The sequence below is a fragment of the Taudactylus pleione genome, unplaced genomic scaffold (assembly GCF_031769625.1).
Source record: "Taudactylus pleione unplaced genomic scaffold, aTauple2 ptg000887l, whole genome shotgun sequence".
NCBI lineage: Eukaryota > Metazoa > Chordata > Amphibia > Anura > Myobatrachidae > Taudactylus > Taudactylus pleione.
The window spans coordinates 313,623-341,338 of record NW_028285288.1 but is presented as its reverse complement, the minus strand read 5'-3'; the positions used below and the strand labels follow the sequence as shown (position 1 = coordinate 341,338).

Genomic DNA, 27,716 nt, shown 5'->3' with positions numbered 1-27,716 from the left:
TACACAAGACAATTTCTTTATTAGTCCTGTAAACAAAATTAGCGGAATTATAATCTCTATTGTTCCCCAGTAACGAGTTATACATAAGACTCATGTACTACTACATACTGCGTACAGATAAATGCAGGTATCCTCATCTCTATGCAGCACATCTTCACTTTTAGTGTCATTTACACCCTTCTTCAGATGTGCAGTTATGAATCATGCATCACCCACCTTATTACATCTAAATGTTCTGACACAAACCCGCGAGTTACTCTGCATTACACCCAATAGGGAGACGTACCCGAGCTTCCCAGGCTGCGCAGGAACCTTCTGTTTGGTCGTGGTCACATTGGCAGGAGCTGGGACGGCGGCCGTGATTGGTGGAGGGGAGCTGGGAACCTCTACCTGTGTCCAGTCCTGTCCTTCATCCACCAGAAGCGCGATCAGAGATCCGAGCCGCACATTCTTGCTGCCTTCATGAACCTTTAAGCACAAACCATTCGTTATATTTACATTTAACCTACAGCATCACAACAAATTAGATGATGGCAAAAATAACTAAAATTTAAATGTTATAACTCTAGCAGGATACTACCAAAGGAGGCGTAGACCAGCGACGGGGTCCAAAGAACCATTCCCAGGGAACATGCTGATTAATGTCATATGCGACACTTGTACTGAATATGTATACAAAGTGCTACAATGTAACAGCAGCAGCTTTTTTCATTCCAAATTCCGTTGTGCTTCATATACAGACTCAGGAGCACACAGATATACAGGTGTCACATATCACATTACTCAGCACAGTCTCCCATATACAGACTCAGGAGCACACAGATATACAGGTGTCACATATCACATTACTCAGCGCAGTCTCCCATATACAGACTCAGGAGCACACAGGTATACAGGTGTCACATATCACATTACTCAGCGCAGTCTCCTATATACAGACTCAGGAGCACACAGATATACAGGTGTCACATATCACATTACTCAGCGCAGTCTCCCATATACAGACTCAGGAGCACACAGATATACAGGTGTCACATATCACATTACTCAGCTCAGTCTCCTATATACAGACTCAGGAGCACACAGATATACAGGTGTCACATATCACATTACTCAGCGCAGTCTCCCATATACAGACTCAGGAGCACACAGATATACAGGTGTCACATATCGCATTAATCAGCACAATCTCCCATATACAGACTCAGGTGCACACAGATATACAGGTGTCACATATCCCATTACTCAGCGCAGTCTCCCATATACAGACTCAGGTGCACACAGATATACAGGTGTCACATATCCCATTACTCAGCGCAGTCTCCCATATACAGACTCAGGGGCACACAGATATACAGGTGTCACATATCCCATTAATCAGCGCAGTCTCCCATATACAGACTAAGGTGCACACAGAAATACAGGTGTCACATATCACATTACACAGCGCAGTCTCCCATATACAGACTCAGGAGCACACAGATATACAGGTGTCACATATCACATTACTCAGCGCAGTCTCCTATATACAGACTCAGGAGCACACAGATATACAGGTGTCACATATCACATTACTCAGCGCAGTCTCCCATATACAGACTCAGGAGCACACAGATATACAGGTGTCACATATCACATTACTCAGCGCAGTCTCCCATATACAGACTCAGGAGCACATAGATATACAGGTGTCACACATCACATTACTCAGCGCAGTCTCCCATATACAGACTCAGGAGCACACAGGTATACAGGTGTCACATATCACATTACTCAGCGCAGTCTCCCTTATACAGACTCAGGAGCACACAGATATACAGGTGTCACATATCACATTACTCAGCGCAGTCTCCTATATACAGACTCAGGAGCACACAGATATACAGGTGTCACATATCACATTACTCAGCACAGTCTCCCATATACAGACTCAGGAGCACACAGATATACAGGTGTCACATATCACATTACTCAGCGCAGTCTCCCATATACAGACTCAGGAGCACACAGATATACAGGTGTCACACATCACATTACTCAGCGCAGTCTCCCATATACAGACTCAGGAGCACACAGATATACAGGTGTCACATATCACATTACTCAGCGCAGTCTCCCATATACAGACTCAGGAGCACACAGATATACAGGTGTCACATATCACATTACTCAGCGCAGTCTCCCATATACAGACTCAGGAGCACATAGATATACAGGTGTCACACATCACATTACTCAGCGCAGTCTCCCATATACAGACTCAGGAGCACACAGGTATACAGGTGTCACATATCACATTACTCAGCGCAGTCTCCCATATACAGACTCAGGAGCACACAGATATACAGGTGTCACATATCACATTACTCAGCGCAGTCTCCCATATACAGACTCAGGAGCACACAGATATACAGGTGTCACATATCACATTACTCAGCTCAGTCTCCTATATACAGACTCAGGAGCACACAGATATACAGGTGTCACATATCACATTACTCAGCGCAGTCTCCCATATACAGACTCAGGAGCACACAGATATACAGGTGTCACATATCACATTACTCAGCGCAATCTCCCATATACAGACTCAGGAGCACACAGATATACAGGTGTCACATATCACATTACTCTGCGCAGTCTCCCATATACAGGTGTCACATATCACATTACTCAGCGCAGTCTCCTATATACAGACTCAGGAGCACACAGATATACAGGTGTCACATATCACATTACTCAGCGCAGTCTCCCATATACAGACTCAGGAGCACACAGATATACAGGTGTCACATATCACATTACTCAGCGCAGTCTCCCATATACAGGTGTCACATATCACATTACTCAGCACAGCCTCCTATATACAGACTCAGGAGCACACAGATATACAGGTGTCACATATCACATTACTCAGCGCAGTCTCCCATATACAGACTCAGGAGCACACAGATATACAGGTGTCACATATCACATTACTCAGCACAGTCTCCTATATACAGACTCAGGAGCACACAGATATACAGGTGTCACATATCACATTACTCGCAGTCTCCTATACACAGACTCAGGAGCACACAGATATACAGGTGTCACATATCACATTACTCAGCGCAGTCTCCCATATACAGGTGTCACATATCACATTACTCAGCACAGCCTCCTATATACAGACTCAGGAGCACACAGATATACAGGTGTCACATATCACATTACTCAGCGCAGTCTCCCATATACAGACTCAGGAGCACACAGATATACAGGTGTCACATATCACATTACTCGCAGTCTCCTATATACAGACTCAGGAGCACATAGATATACAGGTGTCACATATCACATTACTCAGCGCAGTCTCCCATATACAGACTCAGGAGCACACAGATATACAGGTGTCACATATCACATTACTCGCAGTCTCCTATATACAGACTCAGGAGCACACAGATATACAGGTGTCACATATCACATTACTCAGCGCAGTCTCCTATATACAGACTCAGGAGCACACAGATATACAGGTGTCACATATCACATTTATCAGCACAGTCTCCTATATACAGACTCAGGAGCACAGAGATATACAGGTGTCACATATCTCATTACTCAGCTCAGTCTCCTATATACAGACTCAGGAGCACACAGATATACAGGTGTCACATATCACATTACTCGCAGTCTCCTATATACAGACTCAGGAGCACACAGATATACAGGTGTCACATATCACATTACTCAGCGCAGTCTCCCATATACAGACTCAGGTACACACAGATATACAGGTGTCACATATCACATTACTCAGCACAGTCTCCCATATACAGACTCAGGTGCACACAGATATACAGGTGTCACATATCACATTACTCAGCACAGTCTCCTATATACAGACTCAGGAGCACACAGATATACAGGTGTCACATATCACATTACTCAGCGCAGTCTCCTATATACAGACTCAGGAGCACACAGATATACAGGTGTCACATATCACATCACTCAGCGCAGTCTCCCATATACAGACTCAGGAGCACACAGATATACAGGTGTCACATATCATATTACTCAGCGCAGTCTCCATATACAGACTCAGGAGCACACAGATATACAGGTGTCACATATCACATTACTCAGCGCAGTCTCCCATATACAGACTCAGGAGCACACAGATATACAGGTGTCACATATCACATTACTCAGCGCAGTCTCCCATATACAGACTCAGGAGCACACAGATATACAGGTGTCACATATCACATTACTCAGCTCAGTCTCCATATACAGACTCAGGAGCACACACATATACAGGTGTCACATATCACATTACTCAGCACAGTCTCCTATATACAGACTCAGGAGCACAGAGATATACAGGTGTCACATATCTCATTACTCAGCTCAGTCTCCTATATACAGACTCAGGAGCACACAGATATACAGGTGTCACATATCACATTACACGCAGTCTCCTATATACAGACTCAGGAGCACACAGATATACAGGTGTCACATATCACATTACTCAGCGCAGTCTCCCATATACAGACTCAGGTACACACAGATATACAGGTGTCACATATCACATTACTCAGCACAGTCTCCTATATACAGACTCAGGAGCACACAGATATACAGGTGTCACATATCACATTACTCAGCGCAGTCTCCTATATACAGACTCAGGAGCACACAGATATACAGGTGTCACATATCACATCACTCAGCGCAGTCTCCCATATACAGACTCAGGAGCACACAGATATACAGGTGTCACATATCACATTACTCAGCGCAGTCTCCATATACAGACTCAGGAGCACACAGATATACAGGTGTCACATATCACATTACTCAGCGCAGTCTCCCATATACAGACTCAGGAGCACACAGATATACAGGTGTCACATATCACATTACTCAGCGCAGTCTCCCATATACAGACTCAGGAGCACACAGATATACAGGTGTCACATATCACATTACTCAGCGCAGTCTCCCATATACAGACTCAGGAGCACACAGATATACAGGTGTCACATATCACATTACTCAGCGCAGTCTCCCATATACAGGTGTCACATATCACATTACTCAGCGCAGTCTCCTATATACAGACTCAGGAGCACACAGATATACAGGTTTCACATATCACATTACTCAGCACAGCCTCCTATATACAGACTCAGGAGCACACAGATATACAGGTGTCACATATCACATTACTCAGCGCAGTCTCCCATATACAGACTCAGGAGCACACAGATATACAGGTGTCACATATCACATTACTCAGCACAGTCTCCTATATACAGACTCAGGAGCACACAGATATACAGGTGTCACATATCACATTACTCGCAGTCTCCTATATACAGACTCAGGAGCACACAGATATACAGATGTCACATATCACATTACTCAGCGCAGTCTCCTATATACAGACTCGGGAGCACACAGATATACAGGTGTCACATATCACATTACTCAGCACAGTCTCCTATATACAGACTCAGCAGCACAGAGATATACAGGTGTCACATATCTCATTACTCAGCTCAGTCTCCTATATACAGACTCAGGAGCACACAGATATACAGGTGTCACATATCACATTACTCGCAGTCTCCTATATACAGACTCAGGAGCACACAGATATACAGGTGTCACATTACTCAGCGCAGTCTCCCATATACAGACTCAGGAGCACACAGATATACAGGTGTCACATATCACATTACTCAGCGCAGTCTCCATATACAGACTCAGGAGCACACAGATATACAGGTGTCACATATCACATTACTCAGCGCAGTCTCCCATATACAGACTCAGGAGCACACAGATATACAGGTGTCACATATCACATTACTCAGCGCAGTCTCCCATATACAGACTCAGGAGCACACAGATATACAGGTGTCACATATCACATTACTCAGCGCAGTCTCCCATATACAGACTCAGGAGCACACAGATATACAGGTGTCACATATCCCATTACTCAGCGCAGTCTCCCATATACAGACTCAGGAGCACACAGATATACAGGTGTCACATATCACATTACTCAGCGCAGTCTCCCATATACAGACTCAGGAGCACACAGATATACAGGTGTCACATATCACATTACTCAGCGCAGTCTCCCATATACAGACTCAGGAGCACACAGATATACAGGTGTCACATATCACATTACTCAGCGCAGTCTCCCATATACAGACTCAGGAGCACACAGATATACAGGTGTCACATTACTCAGCGCAGTCTCCCATATACAGACTCAGGAGCACACAGATATACAGGCGTCACATATCACATTACTCAGCAAAGTCTCCCATATACAGACTCAGGAGCACACAGACATACAGGTGTCACATATCACATTACTCAGCGCAGCCTCCCATATACAGACTCAGGAGCACACAGATATACAGGTGTCACATATCACATTACTCAGCGCTGTCTCCCATATACAAACTCTGGAGCACACAGATATACAGGTGTCACATATCACATTACTCAGCGCAGTCTCCTATATACAGACTCAGGAGCACACAGATATACAGGTGTCACATATCACATTACTCAGCGCAGTCTCCTATATACAGACTCAGGAGCACACAGATATACAGGTGTCACATATCACATTACTCAGCGCAGTCTCCATATACAGACTCAGGAGCACACAGATATACAGGTGTCACATATCACATTACTCAGCGCAGTCTCCCATATACAGACTCAGGAGCACACAGATATACAGGTGTCACATATCACATTACTCAGCGCAGTCTCCCATATACAGACTCAGGAGCACACAGATATACAGGTGTCACATATCACATTACTCAGCAAAGTCTCCCATATACAGACTCAGGAGCACACAGACATACAGGTGTCACATATCACATTACTCAGCGCAGCCTCCCATATACAGACTCAGGAGCACACAGATATACAGGTGTCACATATCACATTACTCAGCGCTGTCTCCCATATACAAACTCTGGAGAACACAGATATACAGGTGTCACATATCACATTACTCAGCGCAGTCTCCCATATACAGACTCAGGAGCACACAGATATACAGGTGTCACATTACTCAGCGCAGTCTCCCATATACAGACTCAGGAGCACACAGATATACAGGCGTCACATATCACATTACTCAGCAAAGTCTCCCATATACAGACTCAGGAGCACACAGACATACAGGTGTCACATATCACATTACTCAGCGCAGCCTCCCATATACAGACTCAGGAGCACACAGATATACAGGTGTCACATATCACATTACTCAGCGCTGTCTCCCATATACAAACTCTGGAGCACACAGATATACAGGTGTCACATATCACATTACTCAGCGCAGTCTCCTATATACAGACTCAGGAGCACACAGATATACAGGTGTCACATATCACATTACTCAGCGCAGTCTCCTATATACAGACTCAGGAGCACACAGATATACAGGTGTCACATATCACATTACTCAGCGCAGTCTCCCATATACAGACTCAGGAGCACACAGATATACAGGTGTCACATATCACATTACTCAGCGCAGCCTCCCATATACAGACTCAGGAGCACACAGATATACAGGTGTCACATATCACATTACTCAGCGCAGTCTCCTATATACAGACTCAGGAGCACACAGATATACAGGTGTCACATATCACATTACTCAGCACAGTCTCCCATATACAGACTCAGGAGCACACAGATATACAGGTGTCACATATCACATTACTCAGCGCAGTCTCCCATATACAGACTCAGGAGCACACAGATATACAGGTGTCACATATCACATTACTCAGCGCAGTCTCCCATATACAGACTCAGGAGCACACAGATATACAGGTGTCACATATCACATTACTCAGCGCAGTCTCCCATATACAGACTCAGGAGCACACAGATATACAGGTGTCACATATCACATTACTCAGCACAGTCTCCCATATACAGACTCAGGAGCACACAGATATATAAGCGTCACATATCACATTACTCAGCGCAGTCTCCATATACAGGCTCAGGAGCACACAGATATACAGGTGTCACATATCACATTACTCAACACAGTCTCCCATATACAGACTCAGGAGCACACAGATATACAGGTGTCACATATCACATTACTCAGCGCAGTCTCCATATACAGACTCAGGAGCACACAGATATACAGGTGTCACATATCACATTACTCAGCGCAGTCTCCATATACAGGCTCAGGAGCACACAGATATACAGGTGTCACATATCACATTACTCAGCTCAGTCTCCTATATACAGACTCAGGAGCACACAGATATACAGGTGTCACATATCACATTACTCAGCGCAGTCTCCCATATACAGACTCAGGAGCACACAGATATACAGGTGTCACATATAACATTACTCAGCGCAGTCTCCTATATACAGACTCAGGAGCACACAGATATACAGGTGTCACATTACTCAGCGCAGTCTCCCATATACAGACTCAGGAGCACACAGATATACAGGTGTCACATATCACATTACTCAGCGCAGTCTCCCATATACAGACTCAGGAGCACACAGATATACAGGTGTCACATATCACATTACTCAACACAGTCTCCCATATACAGACTCAGGAGCACACAGATATACAGGTGTCACATATCACATTACTCAGCGCAGTCTCCATATACAGGCTCAGGAGCACACAGATATACAGGTGTCACATATCACATTACTCAGCGCAGTCTCCCATATACAGACTCAGGAGCGCACAGATATACAGGTGTCACATATCACATTACTCAGCGCAGTCTCCCATATACAGACTCAGGTGCACACAGATATACAGGTGTCACATATCACATTACTCAGCGCAGTCTCCCATATACAGACTCAGGAGCACACAGATATACAGGTGTCACATATCACATTACTCAGCGCAGTCTCCTATATACATACTCAGGTGCACACAGATATACAGGTGTCACATATCACATTACTCAGCGCAGTCTCCCATATACAGACTCAGGAGCACACAGATATACAGGTGTCACATATCACATTACTCAGCGCTTCAGCGCTGTTTGCTGGTGCGTCCTAGTCACATCGCATTGCGACTTGGATGCATTTTCAACTATAGAAAAAAATAAAGACGCCAGACACTAGCAGAGTAGCACTGGACCTGGCGACTCACTTCCGCCAGGCAAGTCACGCTGCAGGGCGTATTGAGGCTAGATGTACGAGGACACGTCTGTAGTTCCATGCAGGCAGTGTAAGCAGGTGTACGCAGTGCCTCCCTTAAACTAACCCTGTAAGCAGGTGTACGCACAGTGCCTCCCCTATACTAAGCCCTGTAAGCAGGTGTACACACAGTACCTCCCCTATACTAGCCCTGTAAGCAAGTGCACGCACAGTGCCTCCCCTATACTAGCACTGTAAGCAAGTGTACGCACAGTGCCTCCCTTAAACTAACCCTGTAAGCAGGTGTACGCACAGTACCTCCCCTATACTAAGCCCTGTAAGCAGGTGTACACACAGTACCTCCCCTATACTAGCCCTGTAAGCAAGTGTACGCACAGTGCCTCCCCTATACTAGCACTGTAAGCAAGTGTACGCACAGTGCCTCCCTTAAACTAACCCTGTAAGCAGGTGTACGCACAGTGCCTCCCCTATACTAAGCCCTGTAAGCAGGTCTACACACAGTACCTCCCCTATACTAGCCCTGTAAGCAAGTGTACGAACAGTGCCTCCCCTATACTAAGCCCTGTAAGCAGGTCTACACACAGTACCTCCCCTATACTAGCCCTGTAAGCAGGTGTACGCACCGTGCCTCCCCTAAACCCTGTAAGCAGGTGTACGCACAGTGCCTCCCCTAAACTAGCCCTGTAAGCAGGTGTACACACAGTACCTCCCCTATACTAGCACTGTAAGCAGGTGTACATACAGTACCTCCCCTACACTAGCCCTGTAAGCAGGTGTACACACAGTACCTCCCCTATACTAGCCCTGTAAGCAGGTGTACGCACAGTGTTTCCCCTATACTAGCCCTGTAAGCAGGTGTACGCACAGTGTTTCCCCTATACTAGCCCTGTAAGCAGGTGTACGCACAGTACCTCCCCTATACTAGCCCTGTAAGCAGGTGTACGCACAGTGTTTCCCCTATACTAGCCCTGTAAGCAGGTGTACGCACAGTGCCTCCCCTATACTAGCCCTGTAAGCAGGTGTACACACAGTGCCTCCCCTACACTACCCTTGTAAGCAGGTGTATGTACAATCGGGCCGTATATGGAAGTAAATGAGGTCTATGTTGCTCCAATGAAACATGTACAGAATAAAATATATATCGAGTCTTTCAGTGGAATGTTTAGTGGAGCTATAAAACGGGCAGTGATTAAACACATGAGCTCTGAATACGTCCTATTAAACATTCATCATCCCGACAAAGCAATCAATGAATTTAGCATTTCTAGAGAAATTAATCGGTGCCATTTTGTACCTTGTGATACAAAAACATTTTTTTCTTCTCCCTGCGGTTTACAATACGAAATACTATGAAAGCGAGGAATCTAAATAATCAAATGATAAAAGAGAAAAATAAGGGAAGAGAAATATGGGGGGGGGAGAGGGATACATAAAACCCAACAGAGCTATTTTGGTCCCTAAACACTTAAAATGCAGAGCTTGTCCCTATAAAATGATAGGTTTCTGTAAAAACTCGCGCCTGACAATTTCCACTGGAGTCTGCTCGTCTGATGCTTAATTACATGTTTCACATGACAAAGCGCTAACCATTCTAATAACATTAATACATGTCCATATGGTCAATCCATTATCCTTATACAAGGGTGATGCCAAAATAACAATATTGAACCAAAACGACATTAAATCTAAACCTTGTTGGATTCCTTGGGGGGGGGGGGGGGTCAGAAGTGCCAGTTCCCCTTGGCAAGCAGATGATATCGGAGTTATGCGATTTCAAAAATGCTCATTTGACAGCTGGTACATACAAAGTTTTATTAAGAAATCATTTATAGCTTGAATGGCTTAAATTGCCAATTGTCTCATGAATAGCAATTTATTTTAAATAAAGCTTTATGTGCTTGAATAAAGATAAAAAAAACTTGCAGTGTTGTAGATTTATGGTGTTAAAAGGGGATGCAATCGGGAAGCCGGCTGACATTATACCGACAGCCGGCTTCCCGACTGTCACATCCCGTGAGGGTTAAATGACCGGCGTCTAGATGCAGACGCCGGTCATTTTACGGATGCCGGGAGACGGGCGCCCGGCATCCCGATCGAAGAGATGCCGGGCACCGCTGCAGACAGCCGCGGGGTGGGGAGGGTTAGGTTTAGGGTTCCCGTGGGGGGACGGAGACACTTAGGGTTAGGCACCCTCCCGGGAGGTTAGAGTTAGGCTAGGGGGAGGGAGGTTTAGGGTTAGGTTAGGCACCCCCGGTGGGGGACTTAGGTTTAGGAGGCAGGGAAGGGGGGATTAGGGTTAGGCACTGGGGGGAAGGTTAGGGTTAGGCACACTAAAGGAGTGTTAGGGTTAGGGGGTTAGAATTAGGTTAGTGTATACTTACCTTAGACGATCAGGATTTTCTCCTCTGCCGGCCTCCTGGTGTCGGGATTCCAAACGCCGGCCAGGGGACCAGCGGTAATTCATATTGATTCCGTTAAAAGTACTAGGGGTATATTTACTAAAGTGAGAGTTTTTAGAAGTGGAGATGTTGCCCATAGCAACCAATCAGATTCTACTTAACATTTTAATTAGCACCTTCTAGAAGATAATAGCTAGCATCTGATTGGTTGCTATGGGCAACATCTCCAATTCTAAAAACTCTCACTTTAGTAAATGTACCCCTTAGTGTTATACTGATAATCTTTCTGCACTTCGCAGTATCCACCACCACCAAGCGGGAACATAAAGCAATTTTCTGTTGGCTATGGACACAGGTAGTGTAAAAGGGACCCCTACATCATCCCCGCAATTCCCCGTTCAGATTATCAGAGGATTGGCGGGTCATGGGAAAAAAAAAATGACATGTTACAAATGCTCGACTCGCCGATCCCCAACATTTTTCGGCAAGTCTGGGAAATCCAACATGTGGGATTTCTTTGCTCCCCTGAGTCAGCCGTCGGCAGAACAGGGAACAGCCCCAATCTGTCATAGATTTATGGGGGCCTTAACACACATTTGTGCATTAGCATCTAGTTACCCAGCTAGAAGACCATCTGCAGACGCAGGAAACTATCTGGGTACAGTACATAGAGAGAGCAGCTGTGAGGAAGCGTTACAGCCAGGAGGGGAGCGGAGATTCGCAGTATACAGAGAAGATGAACAGATTGTGTCTGAGATACAAGAGGAGACTATTGATTGTCACGTTGTTTGCCTGGTATCAGCTCTGATGAATAAGTGCTATTGACCTAGTGACCCCGGCTGCAGCCTATCCAATACGGCCTGTGGAAGCTCAATCACACCGGCTGCATTTCACCGAGGTGCCGTCAACTACACAAATACATAATGCAAGTAAAAAAATATCTGAATTGGTTAAAATGCTAATAATCGATTATCCCGTAAATATGAGTAAAGTTATTAAAAGACGAGAATTGCAGTTTGTTGATAGTATTATTATAAGAATCGTTTACATAGTGCCAACATATTCTGTAGCGTCTTAACGTTCATTGGGCCTGATTCAGAGTCGAACGCTCTGACCAGAGCGCTTGCTCTGAATCAGGGCCCTCCTCCATGAAAATGGAGCGTCCTCCTGGACGCTCGCATAGCTGTGGGTGACCACCCACAGCATATGCGAGCGTCCATGATGATGGTCGCGATGGTCTTTACCATCGGGCTTGCGACGGAGACCCTGCGGTAGGGTCTCGCTGCCGCAAGCCCTATCAGAGCCAAAATCACTCCCACTGACATCACTAGTGATGTCAGTGGGGCCGGCTTCAGACAGTAGGCGTTCCCATGGGAACGCCTCCGTCTGGCAGGCACGCCCCCGGCACGCCCACCAAAGGGGGCGTGCTGTCAATCAACATCGACAGCACGCCCCCTTTGGTGCGAGACCCCGAGCGACGTATTCCTCGTCGCTCGCCGGGTCTCGCGCATGCGCACGAGGGAGCTCCCTCCGTCGTGCGCATGCGCAGTGGGGGAACATCGACCCGCTTGCAAGCGTCATGCGCTCGCGAGCGGGTCTGAATGACCCCCATAGAACATACAGTCCCATATGTTGCTTCCATGTGACCGGTAATCTATTCACTGAACCATAGTGTCACAGACCAAGGGCCTGATTCATTACGGAACGCAACTGCGAATGAAATAGCGATTACGCACACAGTTCAACTACGATAGTATGCTAATTCATTGCAATCTCTATTCCACCACAGCACTACATAAGGACGCCCACTTTACCTTACACACATCCGTAATCCTTACAAGACTGTGAAACCATCGGTAACAGTGAGTACCATCGCAGCCTCACACACATTTGCACAAGCTCTGACCTTACTCAGGAATTGCTAACTTCATCGCACGCAACGTGTCCTCAGGCTGCGTACGGCATCGCAGTGGCTAATTTATGAACGCCCATGCAACGGGCGTTCAAACGTACTGGCACGCCTGCGATTCCCAACTATACACACGCTAGCTGTAATATCAACTGTATTGCAAATTTTAAAACCTCAAAATCAGCCATTTTCTCTAATAAACAGAAGAGGACAGGAGTGAAATTAGGTAGACAGACAGACTGCACCTTCATTATCTACTTTATAAAAAACAAACTGCTACACTATAAAAGGAGAGGTCCACCCCCCCCCCCAAAAAAAAAAAACTCATTCTGGGTGAAAAAAGTGATTAAGAGAAATAATATAGGAATCCTGGTTACCATCAAAAACGGGACACAGTTTATAGACTGGCGGACTAAATGACGCCGGGCTATAACCAGACACGAGGAGCCCATCGTTATTTTGACGCCTACCTGAATCCCGACGCCGGAACACGGAAGGACGACAGCCCGAACGAGGTAAGTCCAGGGCGTCCTTAGCGTTAGGCGCGTGGGGCAGTTAGGGTTAGGGAGTGTAGCGGGGTTAGGTTTTGGTGGAGACATAGGGTTAGGCACCACCCCGGGAGTTTTAAAGGGAGGATTAATGTTAGTGGGGGGGGGGGTATAGTACTTACAAGGTGGCGTCAGGATCTCATGTCGGGATTTGAGCCGCTGGTATTGCATACGGATTCCGCGGAATCACCATTCACAAGGGTCCACCGTAGATGTAGCCGGTTCAAACTGCTCTGCCCCCTCCTCTGACCCTCTCCCACACAGGCTGAGGGGTAGCTGATGCCCCTTCAACATTACCAGAACAGCTCATCCCATGTAATGAGGATTTATTTACATCCACCTCACTACCACACTGATTACCTGATCACACCCCCGTCTCCAGGAATTTGCCTGTGCCGTTCCTGACCTGTGCATCGCACTCCCACGTCCTAGATTAGCCACTAGTAGTCTCCAAAATCTCGAATGTGCCCTCGGAACTCACCTCTTCATCCGAGCCTGAGACCTACGCCTATGCTACCATCTCTAATGCCACCCTGTGTGTGTCTGCCCCTTCCCTCTAGGGTGTAAGCTCTCATTAACAGGGCACTCTGTCTTTGTGTCTTACTTCCTACCACCGCACCCGTCTCACCAGCACGGTTTCTCCAGCCCATGCTCCTGGCACACCTCATGCGGGTGCTACTTAACCCGGATTATCGCTGTCTCGTCAGTAACCGGATCTGTAGGTCTATGTTCTCTCTATACTCTAACCATTTCTTATTTACTGGTCATTGTACACATTTTGTTTTGCCACCGCTTCAAATCCTGATGCCGGTAGCCAAAAGGTGCAGAATCCCGAAAGGGGCGGTAAGTACCCTAACCCTCTCTCTGTCCCCTCCTCTAACCCTCCATTGGTGGTACCTAACCTAACCCTCCCTCCCCGCAGCCTAACCCTAATCTCCCCCTGGGAGTCCCTAAACCTAACCCCCATCCCATCCCCGGGCTAAGTGTAACACTTACCATCGGGATGGCGGGGGTCGGGATACAGACGTCGGTATCCTGATGTCTTCAGGATAGCGTCTACGGCATTATGCCGGGCGTCAGGATTCCGGCGTTGGTATATTGACGCCCGGGATCCCGTCCATCGGCATATTAAACGTATCCCGTGTAGGTTTGTATTATTTGTTGCCTGTCATTTGTTTAATACTGTCAGTACGGTTCTGTACGCCCGTTAAGTATGGCACTGCAGACCATTTGTGACGGTATACAAATAAAAGATATTAATAATGAGCGGAAATGTTGGAGAGAGCAAAATAATAACAGCGCACAGTACATCGGAAGCGCATTAGGTCGGTCTTTGTGACAGATCCTTTTGTTTTAAACAACTTGTAGCAAAAAAAAAAAAAAAAACGTGTTGTGCGAGGAGCGGTTACCAGGCTAATTAGGCCGTTGTGCGAGGAGCGGTTACCAGGCTAATTAGGCCGCTGTGGCTGGAGCGGTTACCAGGCTAATTAGGCCGCTGTGGCTGGAGCGGTTACCAGGCTAATTAGGCCGCTGTGGCTGGAGCGGTTACCAGGCTAATTAGGCCGCTGTGGCTGGAGCGGTTACCAGGCTAATTAGGCCGCTGTGGCTGGAGCGGTTACCAGGCTAATTAGGCCGGTGTGGCTGGAGCGGTTACCAGGCTAATTAGGCTGTTGTGGCTGGAGCGGTTACCAGGCTAATTAGGCTATTGTGGCTGGAGCGGTTACCAGGCTAATTAGACTATTGTGGCTGGAGCGGTTACCAGGCTAATTAGACTATTGTGGCTGGAGCGGTTACCAGGCTAATTAGGCTGTTGTGGCTGGAGCGGTTACCAGGCTAATTAGGCTATTGTGGCTGGAGCAGTTACCAGGCTAATTAGACTATTGTGGCTGGAGCGGTTACCAGGCTAATTAGGCTGTTCAGTATTCAAATCAACTCTGTTAACGTTAAACAGTCCAACCAGCATAGTACATCCGGACACCTCTCATCTCCATTATTTATTACCAGTTATTTATATAGCATACACATATTCCGCAGCAACCCACTCAAGCACAGGGAGAATATACAAACTCCACACAGTTAGGGCCGTAGTGGGAATCAAACCCACAACCTCAGTGCTGTGAGGCAGTATATTTAACCATTACACCGTCTGTGCTGCTCTCCATGCGCCACATCACCGCACTATACCAGTGAGCAGCAGTGGTGCATGAGGGACTATATTCTAAATGGGTTGGGTATGGGATCCCTGCGGTCGGGATGCTGCCGGACAGACTACACACAGGGGCATCCCGACAGTCAGAACCCTAACACCATCAGGCAAGCGCACTAATGCTAACCCTTACCTGTAACACTAACCCTCCCCGGTGCCTGAACCTAATCTCCCCCTCCCCTCCCAGCACCCTAACCCTAGTGCCTAACCCCTAACCCTAATCTCAAATACTTGCCTTTAGGATGCAGATGGTCGGAATACTGAAGCCGGGATCCAGACGCTGACGGGAATCCGGCGCCAATATTTTGACCGTCGGCACCCCGCACGCTGGCATGCTACCTCCCTTCTATATAATTAGCTTACTAACGGACTTTCAATTTGCACCTTTCCAGAGAAACCAGGCGGAGTGAGGGGACATGTTTTCCTGTTACAGGCTTATAATAACTTGTAAAAAGTAGTCAAGGAGGAGACCAGTCCTTTTATATATATCTGTAAGTCAGCTTTACATTTAATATTAATTTTGATAGTCTCAGTTGCAAATTTGCAATATTCAGTTGCAGGGAGCAGCATTACAAGTAGAAGCAACAGCAGGTCGGAGTGTTATTTAAAGCCTGTTCCCATCTTGCTCACCTCCTCAATCTCTAACTATCATCTGGCACTGTCCCATCTGCATTCATACATGCCCTTGTCTCCCCCATTTTTAAAAACCTACCCTTGATCCTAACATTCTCTCCAACTACCGTCCCATCTCTCTCCTCCCTCTTGCTCCCAAACTCCTGGAGCGTGTTGTTTACAACCACCTTACGGCCTTTCTTTCCTCCCACTCCTTGCTTGAGTCATTTCAATCTCGCTTCCGTTCTCTCCACTCCACTGATAATGCCCTCACAAAAGTATGCAATGACCTCCTTGCTGCCAAATCTAAGGCCCATTACTCTCTGCTCATTCTCCTTGACCTCTCTGCTGCATTTGACACTGTAGACCAACATCTCCTCCTGCAAATCCTTCACTCTCTTGGCCTACGTGGCACTGCCCTCTCCTAAATGTCCTCCTAACTCTCTGATCGTTCCTTCTCTGTCTACTCTCATGACTCCTCTTTCCCCCCCTCAGCCTCTTACAGTAAGTGTTCCCCAAGGTTCTATTCGTGGACCTCTCCTATTCTACCTATATACAGTACATCCTCTTTAGGAAAGCTCATCAACTCCTTTGACCTCCAAAATCATCTCTAAGCTGATGATACTCAAATCTACCTTTCCATCCCTGACATTTCTCCCTCGCTCCTCACCCGTATCTCCAACTGTCTCTGTGCTCTCTTCCTGAATGTCACAGCGCTTTCTTAAACTTAACATGTCTAAGACTGATCTTCCCACCTTCTTCCATTATCTCAATTCCCACAATTTCATTATCCATTGATGGCACAACTATCTCCTCTAGCCCCAAAGTGCGCTGTCTTGGAGTTATCCTGGACTCTTCCCTCTCCTTTAAACCACACATTCAGCTCCTCTTGCAGTTCTGCCGTTTCATCTCAAATATATTTCCAGGATTAGACCCTTCCTCACCTTGGATGCTACTAAAACCCTCATCCACTCGTTGGTCATCTCCAGATTGGACTACTGTAACCTTCTCCTACCTGGCCTCCCAGTCTCTCACCTCTCTCCACTACAATCGGTCCTCAATGCTGCTGCTCGGCTCATCTTCCTCTCCACACGTTCTACATCTGCCTCCCCCCTGCTTCAAGCCCTACACTGGCTCCCCTTCCCCTTCAGATGCCAATTGAAGGTTCTTACACTCGCCTACAAAGCCCTCACCAAATCCCCTCCCGCATACATTTCTGACCTCATCTCCCTTCACACTCCTGCCCGTCCACTTCGCTCAACAAATGCATGCCGCCTCTCATTCCAACTGATTACTTCCATCCACTCCCGCATCCAAAATTTTGCCTGTGCTGCTCCCTACCTTTGGAACTCTCTCCCTCTCAGACTCTTCACCTCTCTACAAATGGGCTCTCAAGACCCCCTACTTCATCAAGGCCTTCCAGCTCTCATCCTAACCCACCTCATGCTCCTTCCTCCCTATCTTCTCCTTCTGTGTCACGCCTGTCTGTCTGCCCCTCCCCTTTAGAATGTAAGCTCTCACGAGCAGGGCCCTCTTCCCTCATGTGCTTCTCCTTACACTTTCTTCTACTCCTTACTCCCCATAAGGGCACCTAACACGTCTCTGCCAACTCCGGCTGCTTATTGTAAGTGCTTTAATCGCTATTGCAGCAATGTATATAAACCATGTCCTTGTCCTGCACTGTAATGTACTGTAAGTTACTCGTTTCTTGATCACTTATTAGTTTATTTACTATGTAAGGCGCTGCGGAACACTTGTGGCGCCATATAAATAAAGGATAATAATGTGGATTCATCTTATAGGACACACAGGTGTATTGCAACAGAATTTAGTGCATAGAGCGGTGCAGGTGTCCGGCAGTGGGCGACAGAGGAGTACAGTCATCATTCGCCAAGGTGCTTTAGAAGGACAAATAAATCAGTAACCTGCATTTTTACTAAATGTTTCTTTCAAGAGCAAAGGCCGACTCAACCCCCCCCCCCCCCCCCTCATTCCATTTCTTTACAATATGGACAGATTGTTTTATTTGGTTTCCTTGCTGCATCCCATTTACAGCTCATTTTACACCCTGACTGACATGCATATAGCAGTAATGTCAGCCTTACACTAAATATTTCATCAAATGGCAAAATAACAGGATGCCAGGAGGAGCGCCTCCCCTCTCTGGGGGATATAGAGTGACAGAACTCCCAGTGCCATTCCCAGGCAAGGACACGGGGGTCATCTGGGCTGAGGTGCACCACACGGGACTCCCCCTGACCAAGCTGAAACTTCTACCCGCCTGCTGCAACCTGCGGATGTGTTTCCCAGCAGTGCTGGGGTTTGTCCTCGGGAGTGATTTAGGACACAGGCTTTTCTGGCTAGGCAGTATCAGAGGATTACACCACCATGGAATAATGGGGGACCTGCATAAGTTATACGCTCAGAAGTTCCACGTACAGGGGGAACATGGTAAAAACAAACAATTAAGTAGACGAAGGCCCTGATTCAGACCCACTCGCGAGCGGCTGTCTGCTCGCAAGTGGGTCGATGTTCTGCTCTGAGCATGCGCACGACGGAGGGAGCTCCGTCGTGCGCATGCGCCAGACGCGGCGAGCGAAGGAAAGTCCTTCGCTCGTTGTGTCTGATCAAAGGGGGCGTGCTGTCGATGTTGATTGACAGCACGCCCCCTTTGGTGGGCGTGCCTCCCTGACGAAGCCGGCCCACTGACATCACTAGTGATGTCAGTGGGAGTGATTTTGGCTCTGATAGAGCCAAAATCACTCCGGAGCTTGCGGTTGAAAACCTCAACCGCAGGCTCCGGCTCGCAGTTTCGATGGTCGCGATGGTCACGACCATTGCGGCCATCAAAATGCACGCTCGTATAGGCTGTGGGTGGTAACCCACAGCTATACGAGCGTCCAGGAGGACGCTCCATTTTTATGGAGGACGGCCCTCATTCAGAGCGTGCGCTCTGCTCAGAGCGTACGGCTCTGAATGAGGGCCTAAGTTCAATATATTTTTTTTTCTGTATTTTGTTTATCTATTGTATCCAGCAACAGATTGTGGCCCTCATTCAGAGGCGGTCGCAAGAAGCGAGTGCTCGTTCTGAATGAGGGCAGCCGCTTCATTTTTGAAGTGTGGCCTCCTGGTCGTTCGGTAAGCTGTGGGTTACCACCCACAGCTTAGCGACCGACCAGGTTGATGGTCGCGATGGTGAACACCATCGCGACCATCGGGGCTTGCGACGAGACCCTAAGGTTGGGTCTCGGCAGCCGCAAGCCCCAGGGAGCTTCCTGCTCTGATCGAGCAGGAAACTCCCCACTGACATCACTGATGATGTCAGTGCAGCCGCCCACAAAACGGTAGCCGTTCGTTAAGGAGCGCCGCCGTTTTGGAAACCACCCCCGCGGCCCGCCTACAAAACGGGGCGAGCTGTCGATTAACATCAACAGCCGCCCCTTTTGTAGAGAGCTCCGGAGCAAGAGAGTTTCTCTCTCGCTCCGGGGCTTGCGCGCGCGCATTGCGGCCGCTGCGTGTGCACAGGGGCTAACTATCGACCCTGTTGCGCGCACTTCGGTGCTTGCGACCGGGTCTGAATGAGACCCTGTGTCTCTAGTGAGCAGAGGCTTCTGACCCCAATCCCAATGTTATAGGGGGCCCTGTGATGAGGTCTTCTGCCCCGGATCTCCGCTTTAGGAACTGGGATGGCAAATAAAATTTTAAAAAATGAATCACAGACAGAGACCGACCAACAATTTTATTTTCCCAGCCCTGAAATATATATTCTCTGCATACACACATTTAATAAGAAGTAGGAGCTGACATGTCGCTCACTTGATAAAGGTACAATAAAGTTTCACCATGGAGAATGCTTTATATTTGCACCACTTATGACCCTGTATCATCTGAACACTTTGCCCGCCTCGGTGAGGTCATTGGCGCTCATGAGTCCCTCTGCCTATTATACTTTACTGCTGACTACAATTAGCAGTTATACAGCACATTACATCAATGGGTTCCTTTAGTCTTGACGGCAATAAGGGCTTAAAGACCATGTCAATAGTATTGAGCTGGTTTTTGCTGCCTGACACCAGAAAGAGATTTAAATGGTCATATCACACAGACTTAGGAATAGCGTAGATACGATGGTAGATTACACGGGCTTCCAGACGGCCGAGGCATACACTCACTGCATACAGCTACAGGACGTGGGACACTAGTGATGGGACTTGTACGTGTTTCTATGCATACAGCACAAGTCACATAATCCAGATTCCCCTTGCCCGGACTTGTAATGCTATTTATGCTGAAAGCCCAGTTGTGTATAGCAAACACAGACCCCAACCCACCCAGAATAGCAATGCTTATGTGGTCCAGTTCTGTGGTATATAAAGGGTTGTCCCGGCAGTGTCAGACCCTCCCATGCATCCAAGAAAAGCCTCAAGGGCTTTGGGCTAGTGTGAGGCTTTTCCGATAACCAGCACAAATGTAGCAGCCGGCTAGAACAGGATCACACAGGCCAGGAAACAAAGACAGGACAAAGCCCGAAAACAGTGCCAGAGCAAGTGGAGCAGTGGGGGTGGAGGGGGGTTAGGAGTGGAGTACTGGTAAGATATACATCGCTCCAGACATAATACCTCTTACCATAATTTTGGCCAGTACGCCGTCATCACTGGACTCCATAGTGACCACGGCCTTGTCCGTCTCAATGTCACACAGTGCATCTCCTGCACTTACCAGCTCCCCTGTGAGAAGATGGATAAGTATGAGATAACATACGAAACTACAATCTATAACCAAGGTACAGATCCAATACATCTTACTAGTTTGTAGGGCAGACTGGCTGGGGGCCTTTGGAACAAGGAGATGCCCTCTATGCCTCTCTCCTAAACCCCCCTCAGTAGCCCAAGCTCTACTGTACGACAAGGACCTAAGGCCTATAGAGTGTAAGCCTGCGAGCAGGGACCTCCACGTCTGACGGTTATTACCCAGTCTTGTTATATTACTGCTTTGTTCTCAATTGTTAAGCACAATGGACTATGCAAGCGCTATATAAATAATTGTTAATACAGAGATATAATATATACATTATTTCATAAGCACTAATGTAATGGATTAGAGGAAACCTTGTTCTGACAGATCTTTCCTGTATTATATTAGTCTTTTCTTACAACCTGTAAAGAAACCTGCTATCTATAAAGAAGAGGTTATAGTATTGACTCAAAACCTTACACATGAATATATTTCTCTCTCCCCAGAGAACCCCTTACTCGAATTAGGGATACGCTCCTCGAACGATGGGTCCTAAATTACAGGTTGCATGTAAATGACCAACGGGGGGGATATAAGTAGCCGCTTCAGGCTGGGGGAAGCAGACACTCTATATGGAGGAAGGTAGAGGTAATATAACGCTACCTGCGCGATAAGCTCAGGCTAGCCAATGAGTAGCACCGTCCAACATAAGTCATCCTCCATTACAGAGCGTACAACTTCCTCCAGGCTGGAGTCACTACATGATTTATGTGGAGTTGGGGGATCCACAATATTGTCCATTAAAGCTGGGTCACAGAATCTGTTTTCGATGCCCCCTGATCTGCAGCTCTGTGACTCCCAGAACACGGACCCCAACACTTGTGGTCCCAGCTAAATAATAAGAGCAGCTGGACCAGGAACGATAGAACCCGACTGCTACAGAAGGAGGGAGAGGTAGGGTAGATGGTCCAAAGCATCATTAAGTTCTGTTAATAAAATTGAATTGCAATATTTGTTATTTTTATCCATTAACAGGTTTAGAATGATTACACGCAGCCGTTTTTCAACCAACTTGGTATTCCCCCTAATTTGGGCAATTTTTAAAAACCGTAAGCATTTTGGTGACCATTTTCTCTTTAAATAGACTAGGCATCATGGCTTTAGGTATATATAGTAATAACACATCGCTGATAGCTGGGTTCTAGGTCTTCTTGCCTGTGCGATAAAACACCATCTCTTTTGTAGCTGCCAGACCCCATGTAGTCTTATTACCGCACGGTAGCTGTATTCATGTGCAAGCTGTAAACAAATCTGCATTGAATCCATAAATCATGAAGATCTTTGCAAACACAAAATGATATCAGCGCCACTATGGAGGCTGTGTTCTCACTAGCCCCCGTTTCAGTAAACTGCGCTTTAGAGTTCACTGACACGTGCTTCGAAAATGGGTACAAGCGCACGACAGCTGGCATGTGAAAACTTGCGCTCTAGAGATGCATTATTATATTGATATTCACGCACTTGAGGCGTTGCAGTAACGCGAAAACCATCGACTGTACTGGTCATATATTAAACGTATGGGAAATAGTCCGCTCTACCATTTTGGAAAATCTGGTATTAAAAAATGAGCCAATAACACTGGTCCTATTTTTAGCGCACCGGTCAGACATTCGTTCTGGGCTGGATAAGGCAATAACAGCAGCGGATGTGTGTGAACAATCCCTTCTACGTTACACAACACAATCTATAAACATTGCTCCTCATCTGACAGCCATCCCCGGGAATTGGGCTCTCACAGGGTGTGTGTGTGCGCGATAGGACTACAGAGGTAACCTTTTGTATGCGTTATGGAAATTTAGTAAGCTAATATATTGCAACGCCATCCGGACTCTCCAATTAGCATGCAAGCGTCGCTACTACAGGCTCTCGCAAGCTGTCTTCTTCCGTGAGGTTTAGTTCCCCGGCTTTGTCAGCAGTGGGTGAAATATGCAGAGAAGCAGAGTCTATATAACAGCCTAGTTGTGCATAAGCAGGACGCCTGCATTCCCTTCACTAGCCTGTAAGACAGCTTGACATAGGGATCATTGATCCTTAACATAAGCGGAGATTCTGTGATCTTGGATTGCGGCATACATTGCAATTTGGACGACCAGTATGTTAGTTGTACCTATTTATTCTGTGTGTACGACCCAAACAACCAATCATCCATCATAACAATTTACTGTGATGGATCGTGTCATCCGAACCCAGCTGAGAATCCCGTCACCATGACCGGTAAGCGTCTGCGGCCACCGGGTTATTGCAGTACACGGACCCGATATGATCATGTGAGCGCCAGTTTGGTTACTCACGTCTGAACTGCAACAAAAGTGGGCATTCTGTACTAAAGGCCAAGCAAAATGATATATAGGTATTTGGGGAAATAAAAAACTGGGTAGACATTTTAAACAAGATCCCCAGAATGAGAATTGAGGCCTAATTAGATTTTTTTTTTCCCTGAATCCCCCCCCCCCCCAAAAAAAAAAAAAAAATATGGTTTCTGCTTTGCACAGGAAGCACAAGTACCGGGTATGGGTTAAATGTGCTAAAATTAGTAAAATAGACAAAACAAGAATAGGATGGTTCTGTAATGTCACAGTGCCCTCTGCTGGTGGCTCTCAGGTGGTGCAAGTGTCACAGCCATTTATAACCCCGATTCATAAAATAATAGTCAATTCATGGAAAAGGGAAGATAGTCTGCATCTCTCATACTTGCATTACTAAAATCAAAGTGAGCCGTTCCCGTTACAGGAACCACTTTCTGTCTGTTATATCTATAGATTGGGCCACACGCAGAGGACCAGCCACGGGTTACCCATGGAGGGGGTAGTTCTATACTCACCTTCCTTTTTCAACCATTTCACAATGTTGCCTTCCTCCATGGTGGGAGACAGCGCTGGCATGAAGACTTGGACAGAGGGCGCCCCTGCAGAGACAAAAATGGATGGCATTAGAAACCCAGCAAGCAGGGACGGACGTGTATAGATTGCTCCTGTGCTAGGGGGAGAGGTATCAAGCCTTCTAAAAGAGAACAGTGGAGAAGTTGTCCATAGCAACCAACCTGACTGTCAATTTATAGACTGTACATGATCAATGAGAAGTAGCAGCTAATTGGTTGTTATGGGTATTCCCCCCCCTCCACAATTGGGCGGCCAAATTTAAATGCCCATCCAGTTGTGATGTCAGGCAAAAGACATTAGTCGGAGGATGGGCAGGTGTGCGTAGCTCACTAAACTATTTCACCATTGACCAGTACAATCATACATTCTATGTACACTGGAACGCCCAACCACTATTACTACATTGTTATTTCACATGATTTGAATAAAACACCAATAAATAAATAAAAAATAGTTTACACACGTTTAACGCTCCTGCATACACACCTGTACAATAACTGGGCGGCAAGGTTTGCAGAGATAGGCGATACATGTGTTTCATGGAGTACCATCTGCTTTGTGCTTTACACCCCCTGCTGGGTGTCTATCAACTGTAGCCGTATAAATGGCTGGGCTGCCTGACCCGGATACCGGGATTTCTGCCCCCACCCCTATTGTGGCAGCCATGTGGACTATCCAGGCCTGGGAGAAGCATGCCAAGTCTTACACCTGCTGAGTAAACACTGTAATTGGATTACCAGGATTATATGTAACCGGTCTTAGCAGGTCAAAAGCACAGGATCTCCTGGGGATGGCACATGCCAGCGAGGGAGAGCCGCTATATGGCCTCTTACGTGGGGTTATTTCACTGACCTCTGCTCCTGTTCTGGGCACGTTCCGCCCTCCGAGGGAATGTGCCCCTTAGCACCCCAGACAGCTTTTCTGCTGCTATGACAGAGGCAAGAGGCCAGCCGGTTTGCATAAGCAAAAATCAGGGTGACCTTCACCGATTCCTGGCCAGAGAGGTCCTTCACCGGCAGCTGGAAGACTGCAGATGTCCCAACAGTTTGGTTTTTAAATATAGTATTATACCCATTTTCCTGCATTTTTTAACTTCGCAAAAACAAAATAAAATTAACCCTGCCAATTACAATGACACCACTGAGTCTTCTCCTGTCCATATAATTGCCTGTATTACCTCCTAGGTCCAGGACATCACATACATGGGAAAAATGGCGTTACAGAAGCTGTAGGTTATGCTGGGCAGCGATATTGGACATGGCGGCCTTAGGGCTAGCATCAAGATCCACCCGTGTGTGACCGCCATGAGATAACAGTCTAATGACATCTCATACAACCATCCGCTAACCGCATAGTGACTTTCACATACCAGAGAGAGGTATTGAGGTGGCACTGCAAACGCCCCATCAAACCCAATTTCATGGTACGTATCTCTGAGGCACCTGTAACAGCCTAACCCAGTGGTTCCCAAACTTTTTTGTATCACGGCACCCTAGAGTATCAGCATGGTTTTCACGGCACCCCTAAGCCAAAAGTTTGCTATTGAGAAATTCAGAAAATGAATGTAGTAAAGTGAAGTCTATTGTGCTGACTTGTCATCCTTAGGGTCAGTTATGTGGTGGTGGACAGGTTTTGGGTTCTGTATGTCCACATATTTACATTATACTGACCATATAGAATTTGATTTGGTGCTGGACCACCAACCTGAGGCACCCCTGCAGGTGTCCCGAGGAACCCCAGAGTGCCACGGTGCATAGTTTGGGAACACTAAAACAGGTCAATACCTGGAGTTCTCCATCAACTCTGATTAGGATTTAGAATGAATGCAAAATACAGCAATATCCATCTGCAATACAAAGCGAGCGCAGTCTGTCACTGGATAAGGGACAGAATAAGACCAGACGCTGGGGTCTGTGTCCAGCACAAAGGACAAGCACAGTTGTGCTGGACATACTCCCACATTAAAGCCTGTACCGCAGCTTGTCTATCACCCCGACAAATGCTTGTGAGATGTCCTCTAACAGCAGCAAATCCCCTGGAGGACGACAGCCGTAGAAGACATTTAAATGAAAGAAAGTGCAGCAAAGCCAGACGGTGCTGGAAGCCAATCAGATCATGTTACATTTCTATACATATACAGTAAGCGCACCATGTATGGATGGAGAATTGGCTCCTCCGTGCATTACACATATACAGTAAGCGCACCATGTAAGGATGGAGAATTGGCTCCTCCATGCATTATACATATACAGTAAGCGCACCATGTATGGATAGAGAATTGGCTCCTCCGTGCATTACACATATACAGTAAGCGCACCATGTATGGATAGAGAATTGGCTCCTCCATGCATTATACATATACAGTAAGCGCACCATGTATGGATGGAGAATTGGCTCCTCCATGCATTACACATATACAGTAAGCGCACCATGTAAGGATGGAGAATTGGCTCCTCCATGCATTATACATATACAGTAAGCGCACCATGTATGGATAGAGAATTGGCTCCTCCATGCATTAAACATACACAGTAAGCGCACCATGTATGGATGGAGAATTGGCTCCTCCATGCATTATACATACACAGTAAGCGCACCATGTATGGATAGAGAATTGGCTCCTCCATGCATTATACATATACAGTAAGCGCACCATGTAAGGATGGAGAATTGGCTCCTCCGTGCATTATACATATACAGTAAGCGCACCATGTAAAGATGGAGAATTGGCTCCTCCGTGCATTATACATATACAGTAAGCGCACAATGTAAGGAGAATTGGCTCCTCCGTGCATTATACATATACAGTAAGCGCACCATGTAAGGAGAATTGGCTCCTCCGTGCATTACACATATACAGTAAGCGCACCATGTATGGATGGAGAATTGGCTCCTCCGTGCATTACACATATACAGTAAGCGCACCATGTATGGATAGAGAATTGGCTCCTCCATGCATTATACATATACAGTAAGCGCACCATGTATGGATAGAGAATTGGCTCCTCCATGCATTACACATATACAGTAAGCGCACCATGTAAGGATGGAGAATTGGCTCCTCCATGCATTATACATATACAGTAAGCTCACCATGTAAGGATGGAGAATTGGCTCCTCCATGCATTATACATATACAGTAAGCGCACCATGTAT

General features: G+C 46.7%; 1 protein-coding gene across 1 annotated transcript in view; it reads right to left on the bottom strand.

The window, feature by feature from the left end:
- Positions 1 to 27,716, bottom strand: part of PDHX (pyruvate dehydrogenase complex component X) — a 120,040-nt gene that overhangs the window by 69,388 nt on the left and 22,936 nt on the right. The window contains exons 2-4 of the mRNA XM_088459019.1: positions 24,503 to 24,586; positions 21,514 to 21,614; positions 287 to 468 (exon numbers count right to left, since the gene is read on the bottom strand). Of these exons, the coding sequence (XP_088315145.1) occupies positions 287 to 468; positions 21,514 to 21,614; positions 24,503 to 24,586 (367 nt within the window). The remainder of the gene's footprint in view (positions 1 to 286; positions 469 to 21,513; positions 21,615 to 24,502; positions 24,587 to 27,716) is intronic.